The 10059-nt window shown below is 33.5% G+C and overlaps 1 protein-coding gene across 1 annotated transcript; it reads right to left on the bottom strand.

Annotated features, from left to right (window-relative positions):
- Positions 1–7294: 7294 nt before the first annotated feature.
- On the bottom strand, positions 7295–9774 carry LOC106460685 (nicotinamidase-like). The gene has a single exon (XM_013920414.2). It carries the CDS (start codon positions 9041–9043, stop codon positions 7979–7981), a length of 1065 nt encoding a protein of 354 aa, XP_013775868.1. The 5' UTR covers positions 9044–9774; the 3' UTR covers positions 7295–7978.
- Positions 9775–10059: the final 285 nt, after the last annotated feature.

Below are 10059 nucleotides of genomic sequence, written 5' to 3' on the forward strand. Positions count from 1 at the left end.
AGAACACATTGATTCATTCATAGATATAAATAACACTAGCTTGGCCAGTCACTACTCTTTATCATTAAAGGGAATGTGAGCATTCGGCCGCCATTTCTTTGTGTTGAATTTCGAACTGGCAGAAAAATGTAAAATGGCTGAGAGTGATAGTCGTCCGTCTAAGTCATGATTCTAAAGAACTGTTACAAATACTGTTACTAAGAGACGAAGGCGGAGAGTTTTACATTCCACATTCAACAAATAAGTAAAACCTTTTTTTCCCTATCATATATTAAGTTACATTGGGCAACATTGCCATGGACGTGGTGGTGACATCGAACTGACGTGGATGTTTACATCTAGTTTCAAAGTATATATATGCGAGTCTTTTTTAGAAGGTATTTCAACTACACAAGTCGGCATGACAGTTTGACAGCTTTTGATTTGAAATGCTAACAATATTAAGTACTCACATAAGGTGAAATAATCATCTACGACATTTTAAAGTCGCCAGCTGGCCAGTCAGACTACACAGAGACACCGCCAAAACATACACTGTTTACAGATACAAGTTCTATGTACATGCTGGCCAGTCAGACTACACAGAGACACCGCCAAAACATACACTGTTTACAGATACAAGTTCTATGTACATGCTGGCCAGTCAGACTACACAGAGACACCGCCAAAACATACACTGTTTACAGATACAAGTTCTATGTACATGCTGGCCAGTCAGACTACACAGAGACACCGCCAAAACATACACTGTCTACAGATACAAGTTCTATGTACATTCACTAAGTGTCAAGGTAGATGTTTATTAAATATACCAGTTCGCTTAGTGGATAAGAGAGGAAATTTGGATTAATTTGTATGGTTTAAGACTAGTCTAGTTTGTGACGTTATGGTTCATCCGGGAAACAATTCAAACATAGGCCTAATACTGTCAGTAGATTTATTCTCAGAATTACGTGAGAGATTAAATTTTTGCAGGTGGCCCCTTCCAGTCCAAAATCCTTCAGCTGTCAGTGTCATTATGATAAATAATTAGTATGTAGTACAAGTGGCCCAAAATATTTTGTGTTACTTGAACAAAAAACAACAAGAAAACACATTAATGTAACTGTGACATATATAGAACGTGCTTGTAACAGAGTGTTTGTTTGTTTGTTATTGAATTTCGCGCAAAGCTACACGAGGGCTATCTGCGTTAGCCGTCCCTAATTTAGCAGTGTAAGACTAGAGGGAAGGCAGCTAGTCATCATCACCCACCGCCTACTCTTGGGCTACCCTTTTACCAACGAATAGTGGGATTGACCGTCACATTATAACGTTCTCACGGCTGAAAGGGTGGGCATGTTTGGTGTGATAGGGATTCGAACCCGCGACCCTCAAATTGTGAGTCGAGTGCCTTTACCACCTGGCCATGCCGGGCCTAATACTAGAGTGAGCTTAGTTTTATTGCAGTATATATGTACATGCCTCTCTATTGTTATATTTAATTGTAATATATGTGTGAAATATCGGGTTAAGTGTATTAAATGTATAAATGTTTTCCACATTGCCGATTGTGTACTTGCATGTTCACATGAAAACAAAGTACTACAGAAATAATTCTCACACTAAATTTGGCTAGCATATGATTCTGAATTGTACATTTAATGGTGAAAATTGTTGATTATGCTGTAGATGAATATATTCCTGCAGTGTTCTTGAAACTAATCCACTGTAGTGTACTGTATTCAGTTGGAAATGTTAGGCCTATGTCCTTGGTATTTCTCTATTTAATCATGTTTGTAAGATCTGTGAAATTACTCTGTTACGTACATTACCCATATGACCATTTTCTGAAAAAAAATTTAGGTATTGAGGGAAAATTGGATTTATATTTAAATCTTTTGATTTGCTATTATAAATGCTGGTATATTGTAAATTTATAGAAGTTGAAAAGGGACCATTATGAACTGTATTGGAGTGTCCATGATGGGATAATATACTGTTCATGAAAATTTAGGTATGTACATGGTAGAGTAAGACGCATAGGTATTTATATCAAATATTGGACATATATTATGGTATGCAGATTAGAAAATGCCAGACTAATGAAATGTTTAATTATTTAAGTATAAACCCATAAATTTGACCTATTTAAAACTTACAACCTTATTTGCACAGGAAAGTATATATGATTTGTAATTTCATAACTTATCATATTTTTCTGAAGTCAACATCAGTTAAATAAACCAGATCAAATGTAAACACAATTTTCATGCTTTAATGTGCACGTATCTTGTACTACACCGGAATTATATGATTTTTAAGTAAAACAAAATGTTTTGCATAAATATTATTTTTTGACTTTTATAGAAGGTTTATCCTTTATTTATTACTTCTTGTTGCTTCTCTTTCTATGTCGTATTATTGATATTGAATTTATTACCTCTTGTTGCCTTTTTCGTGTGTGTTGTGAAGTGGCGGGAGTTAGTTAACACAATCTTTACAGTCTGACGAAGGCCGTCTGCTCTAAATGTCGCACAAAATAAAACTAGGAAATGTTTTCATTTAAAGTGGGATTAGTTGTGTTAGATACATCTCGTAGTATGTTTACTGTATTAATTTTATTTTTATTACGTTTATTATTGTTATATTTTAATTAAAGAAACAATATTCTAGCTATTTGTTGTATGATTCAGGCATTAATTTAATTTGAGGTATACCCAATTTTTTTCTTATTGTTAATTTCATTATCAGCTTTGTTTGAGATATTTAATATATCCCATTGTATTATTTGTAATTTTAATTCTTCTTATTATACTTTTCTTATAGAGATTATTTTGTTTTTTTTATCTTAATATATATATATCTAAGACAAACCTAAATCTCCTAGGGTGGCCAAACCTCGTGAGCTATCATTGAGTTTACACCCGGAAATATCATAAATAGCTAGGGTATTCAATTGATGAAACCATAGATATAAATAACTGGAAGTCACGTGATTGGGGTATGCGCAACCGGCCGCCATTGCTAGGTGTTGAACTTTCAAAGTCCGCTAGTCGAACTGACAATGGCAAGGAAATCTCACCTCATAATTTATGTCCGTTTTCCATCTACGTTATAATTATTTTGTTATTTGATTTTAATAAATGTGTCAAGCCAAGATGATCTAAACCTGATTTTAATTTAGAAATTAGTGCAAATATCGTTCACATAACACACATATCTGACCTGTCATATGAAGAATGCATTGGATTTTAGGCCAGAGGGAAATCTTAAGATTAAAATCTGTTCTTTTTTCCTCGGTAGTTATTATGTGACACAGAAAAATATAATTCTCAAATATTTTTTCCAATGGACAAGAAGTGACACATCATGGCCTTGTTCAAGGTTGGAGAAAAATGTTATTTATGTATCTGCACCTACAAACATTCAACATTCGTAGTTGAAGTGGATGGAAATAATTAAGAAAATTTATTATATAAATATAATAAAATTCATTCGGATTTATTTGAGAATTTGTGGCAAAAATTGATACAAATGCTTGAAAAAATGTATAAATACAACATGAAATCCAAAAGAAGTAACACAAATCATTACACCTACTTCATCAATGATGCATTACATATACTGTACTAGATCTAAAGACAATCAATTTTGCAATGTTACTCTTTTAAAGATTCTCCTTTTCCTTTTTATTTACTGAGTTATGAAGGAATGGTCATGTTCTCCTCCCCTCCCTTCACCTACTACTAGATCATTTTGGATCCGATCCTTTTCCCTCCAAATAGTCCCTGCAAAGTATTATAAGTAAAAGCTTGAAGTGTAAAAAAAAACTTTGCAACAACCTTCCAATTCTAATTGCAGCTTAATTCATGTACGTAACCAGTCTCTTATTGTAAAGAGAGAGAGAGAGAAAAAAAAAATCCTCAGGTTACTGTAAATTTATCGTCATGGTGAAACCCAGTTTAAGATATTTCACTAATATTGTTATTTTATAATCAGAACAAAATCTTTTGGATGAAATGCTAACATTCTCCTCATTAGAACAGTGGCTCTCAAGATCACCCTGCTTAAGACCAAAATATCATTCCCCATAGTGGGATTCACCTTTGAATGTTGACATAACAAAGTCAGGTTACTTAGTGATAAGCCTCAAGAAAATTCAATATCAGTAATAAGACATAGAAAGAGAAGCAACAAGAAGTAATAAATATGAAAAATACAGTAACCAATTATGGGATTTTATACCATATATGGAACAGTTATATAGCTAGTATTAACTATACATAATAAAGGCTTAAATAACAGGAGGTAAAACTAATATAATGAAATGCATTAAAGTGATTCGCGAGCACCTAAAATTATTTCCAAAGGATCTAAACCCAAATTTAATAGCTAGAATTTTGTGTTTAAAATGCGTTAGGAGAAACCTCGTTTGTTAAAAATAAAAATGACTTTACAACTCTGTCCATGATGTATTATAATGTTGAACAAATTACATTGTACCTAATAAGCTGTCTGTGGTAAACATTGCAATACAACTTATATGAAATATTAGGATGTTTTATTAATTATTCTAATATCTAAGTTCTGGTAGTGGGCTTTGTTTTTATTGAAAGAATTTTTCTCAAGGGTGAATTCAGGTGGATAAATATGTTCGACTGTGTCAAGAAAATCTTGATAATTGGGTGTAAGAATATTATCAACTAGCTGGAATACCCACCCCCTGGACGGAAGTTATGTAAATTCATGATTAATGACAGGTTATCTTAGGACATGAAAACCTGCTTCCATTATATGTAATTGTAAAAAAAACGCAAAAACGCCCATAAAAACTGCAAAACACAAAAAAAAGTGAAATGTTCATGTATCTCTACATGGTCCCAACAAACCTTCATGCCAAATTTGATGAAGATCCATCAACAGTGGGTGAACTAGTGATGAAAAACGCCCATAAAAACCGCAAAACTGAAAATTTTCATGCATCTCCCCATGGTTCCAACAAACCGCCATACCAAATTTGGTGAAGATCCATTTACAGCGTCAAAGTAGTGGTAAAAAAAACGACCATAAATACCGCAAAATTGAAAATTGTAAGTAGCTCCGCATGGACCTAATTAACCTCCATACCAATTTTGGTGAAGATCCATTAGTTACATAAGTAGTTTTTCAAGGATTGATATCAGCCATCCCTACATTTACTTCCTTTTTTGAAAAGCTTTTCTTTACTTCTTTGCTTGTTGTTGTTTTTGAATGCAGTGTTTCAATAGACGTAGGAAGGTTGTATTTAGAATCAAGTTCTAAATACAATGAGGTTCCAACTGTAGTATTTATTGTTCATCTATTATTGGCTGGTAATTCCTGTTTCACCCTGTAATTAAGCGTTTTAAAGGAACGCCATATTTTTTGTAAGAAAGCTAACTTCAAAGGGTAATGATAACATCGTTTACACTGGAATTATGATTTTTTTAATTACTACTAGTTATTAACAATACTTATAAAAGTGGATACTTCGTTTGAAACTATGTCACCTCAGTGAAATTGGTTGACAGCACTGTTTTGGTTTTGAGTTATTGTGTAATAAAAAAGAACAAGAAATTCAAACTTTTTGATATGATATTAAAAGACATTCCCAAAACTTGTGACTGTCATTACATAGATATTGTTCTAAAAAAGAAACACTGTATAGTATTGTAAAGTCCTGATGATCTATTGAGGAGATATTTAAAATACCATTTCGATTAACAATCAGAGCCATCCCTACATAGGAAATTGCTGCCACCTGCCTGATATTATGTTTTTGGATGATTATTATGTTTAATATCATTTACACATTTTCTGATTAGGTTTCTTTTTCGTTGTTAACGCCCCCCAGTGGCACAGCGGTATGTCTGCGGACTTATAACGCTAGAATCCGGGTTTCGATACCCGTGGTGGGCAGAGCACAGATAGACCATTGTGTAGCTTTTTGCTTAATTACAAACAAACAAACAAATTGTTAAGCGCAAAACTGCACAATGAACTGTTTGTGATATTCCCAACACGGTTATTGAAACCCGGTTTTTAGCGCTATAAACCTTCTAGCTTGCCGCTGAGACATTGGGGGCATCTAAATTAGATTACTCTTAATTTCTCCTTTTTTACTCCATTCAAGTAAAACTTTACTGAATGATTTACTAATTACTTGTTTGGTGCGGACCGTGCGTTTCCAATTCATTTTAGGATATTCTCGGAATTTTTACTCATCGGGGCAAAAATGTATTGGTTCAACGCATAATCGAATACTCAACTACGCGTACAGCCAACGGGGCCATAACGCGTTGTACCAAAGCGCAGAAGAATGTTAGGCAACGCGTTTGATACGTTACGGCCCCTATGGCTTGCCATACGCGTAGACAATTGGAGAATATATAGAGATGTACATTTGGATTGAGATGATAAAGTTTTGTGTTACTCATAAATGATTACGTTATCTAAAACGTTTCTTAGTTTTCTTTTTATCTTGATCGGCTCTTTATTCTTATTCTTCTTTCCACTGTTTCATCATTCATAGACATTTTTATCTCCATTTTATTTTCACCAAAATAACCTTCGATATTCGTGGTTGCCAGGGCACAGATAGACCATTGTGTAGCTTTGTGCTTAACTACAAACAAACAAACGAAACCAAAATAACCTCACTTCTGATACCTGTGCTGTAAAGGTTTTTATCACTAGGCGTTTAGAAACTGTTACAACATACCTCAAACTGTGATAACTGTTTTCATGCATACAGAGGCCATGAAATATGTACTTGCTTATCAACACTATTCAAACAATGTACAGGTTTAAAATTTGTGGTGTAAATCATGTAAGTTGCATTTTTTTCCACATTCGTCACATCTGTCCGTATCGGATTCAAAATCATAGGTATGTAAAAACAGCATTTCAGATCTATCTTTTGTCTCCCACAAGTCACTGGCCAAAAGATCTTTCGTTCAGTACCAGAACTAATCATTTGAGCTTGACTATGAGGGGCAAAAGATTCTCAGAAATGCTACTTATATGTACATTGTATAACTTTACAACTTACAGGTTTAAACGCCGAAAGCTAGCATTCGAAAACAACAGGTCTTAACTTTATGATTAAAATCCTATAAATTGCTTATGTGTTTTCCTCGTTCCTTTTAATCTGTCCAAAATCAGAGGCATGTAAAAACAGTATTTCAGACCTATATTTTGTCTCTAGCAAATCACTGTCCAGGATGCATTTCGTTTAATACCAGAACTCATCAGAATGCTTCGCAAGTCTTTGACATTTAAACCATAACTTTATTGTACAGGCTATTTATTTGCAAGTTTTTATTTTATTCTTCAAAATATACAATTTCACTGAAAAGGAGAAAAAAATCCGCTAATGACGTAAAGGCCTAAACTATTTTTTTATTCACTACTCCTTCTGCAGTAGACTATAATTTCCGCCGAATCACAGCTCACCAAGACTGATTGGAAAAGCAAATAAAAGAAATACAGTTATGCCGTTAACAGGGGTGGAATGTAAAAAATAAATAAATATATGACATAAAGACTGAAATGCGTAGAATTACAACAATTTCAAGCATACATTGTTGAAAGTTTAATTAAAAAATTCCCCCTCTTGTTGTCAAAACTACAGCAGGGCCTCTATTTGAAAAGTTGATGGGCACCTATAATCACTTAGGAGTAAAGGACTTTGCGTCAAAATGTATAGATTATCTTCTCTGAGGAGGTTACTAACAGTATTTCTATTATTATACTAGTTATATAAATAAAAACTATATATATATTTTTTTTCACACTAACAGTTTTCAATTTTACTTTTATATCATAGGAAGAGTACAATAACTGAATAAGTACGTTTAATCATTTCGGTACAACTGATTTTGACACTAGCATACAAATAAATATATAAAATATTAATGAAATCTAATGTATACATGGACTGAAAATAGAAAAAAAAAAGCATAATGACAAAAATCACTCAACTATGATTTGTCAGTGCAGGTTTGGTCAAAGCCATGGCCGTTTGGTAAGCCAATTCTGGTCGACGATCTAAGCCTTTTACCATATCTTGAACTTTATCATGAGTGACGATTACACAGTTGTGAGATACCAGCTTTTCTCGAGTGGCGGCAATTCCTTTAGGACATACTCCCCTTGTGGCATCTTCTACTACCACCGTTCGGTATCCGTACTCTACAGCATCTATAGCTGTAAAACCGACACAGACGTCATATGCTAAACCACAAATATAAACGTCTGTCACTTTTTTCGCCTTAAGTTCTGTCTGTAACTTTGTTTCAGAAATCTTTTGGTTGTCACGAAAAGCCGAATAACTGTCGATCTTTGAATGAATTCCTTTATGAATCATGACATTATCTGCAATCAATATAAGATCCTGATGCAATTTTGCACCCCAAGTATTCTGCACACAGTGTCGTGGCCAAAGTTTCTGTTTGGTTGGTGGAGATCCGTCAAAAACAACTTCGTCAAATAGTCTGACTTCTCTACTTGGTATGCTATTCAGGTGCTTAATTTTTCGATTTTCGAAATTTTCAAAAAAGGAAATATGATCAGCAGGATGCCAATCTACCGAATAGACCACACTCTCAAACCTAACAGATTTCAGTAAATTATTTATCACAGGAACGATCTCTTCGCCTTCATGGCCAGCAGGGCAGTGACGTAAAGCTAATGTTCCAGAAATAAAATCGTTTTGAACATCAATGACCAACAAAGCACTGACTGGATGAACAATAACTTTTATCCAGTCATACCAAACTATTTTCATTTCTTCTGTGTCAATTTTGCCATCTTTGTTCTGATCAAAAACACAGAACATATCCGACACCATAGACGAAGTTAAATAATAAGGTTCTCCTTTAGAATCTGTAAGAAGAGATTTTGCTAGTGCATTAAATTCTTGTAAGTCCAATCCTCCGTCCTTGTTTTCATCAAAGTTATTGAAGCATTGACGCAGATATTCGTCTTCATTATGAACTGGCAGTTCATTAAAAAATCCCATAAAAAAATTATTACAACTCATGACTTTACATATGTTTGCTATATATATAGATTATCGTCACAAATATAAATATTGCATAATAATTCGATTAAACCCACTATTTTTTACACAAAATTAGCCACATATCCACTTTTTACAGTTTGATCTTGTGATTTTTCTGTGGCAGACTAAACTAAGAAATCATATTCTCTACCATAATTAAATCCTATATATATATATATATGCAACACATCTAAAATGTACATTTTTCTTACGTACTAAGAGTTAGAAATAAAATCACAAGGTTGGTATTTTTGAATAATATTAAAAAAAGATTTTTCTAAATAGCCATATGATGAGCTACAGATATAATTATTATTGTTTTCTTTCTATATAAACGCTACCATTTCTACCTTGTACACTTATCGATCATGGAGTTAACACATCAAGAAAAAGTTTATCCCTGAGCTGAGCGTTTAGTATCTGAAGACGACGAACGACGAAAATAACATGAAAGCGTCCGACAATTTGAATAAAGTTCGATTTCCAGTGACAATATCAAACTGTTAAAGACCAACCTTCAGCAGCTGTATGTGCCGTATCATAAACATAGACGAATTTTCACCATAGTCTAAATACGTAATAAAAATAAGGCAAAAAACGTTTAATAATTTAAATTAGTTCTGTTAGTATTTGTCAACTACGATTTCACATCCTAATATGCTACCGATAGACAATAACTCTAATACCGTTGCTAAAGTAACTGAATTACGTATTCTTCTCCATGACGCACTTTTGCGCAAGCTCAGTTGCTTCCTTCTTCATACCGCTAGATGGCAAAGTGGAGCAAATGTATAGGACTATTTCATTTCTCAATCATCTAGATATGAAAAGTATGAAAATTTCTTTCGGAATGATAATATATATATATATTGTGCCATTGTTCAGTCTCAAATATATTTTTCAATATTCCGCACTTTTATTAAATTATTAAACAAATATTGCGCAAATGCACACTAAAGTGTCTTACATAAATAAACATGCTTTATTAGCAGGAT

The sequence above is a fragment of the Limulus polyphemus genome, unplaced genomic scaffold, assembly GCF_000517525.1.
Source record: "Limulus polyphemus unplaced genomic scaffold, Limulus_polyphemus-2.1.2 Scaffold816, whole genome shotgun sequence".
Taxonomy (NCBI): domain Eukaryota; kingdom Metazoa; phylum Arthropoda; class Merostomata; order Xiphosura; family Limulidae; genus Limulus; species Limulus polyphemus.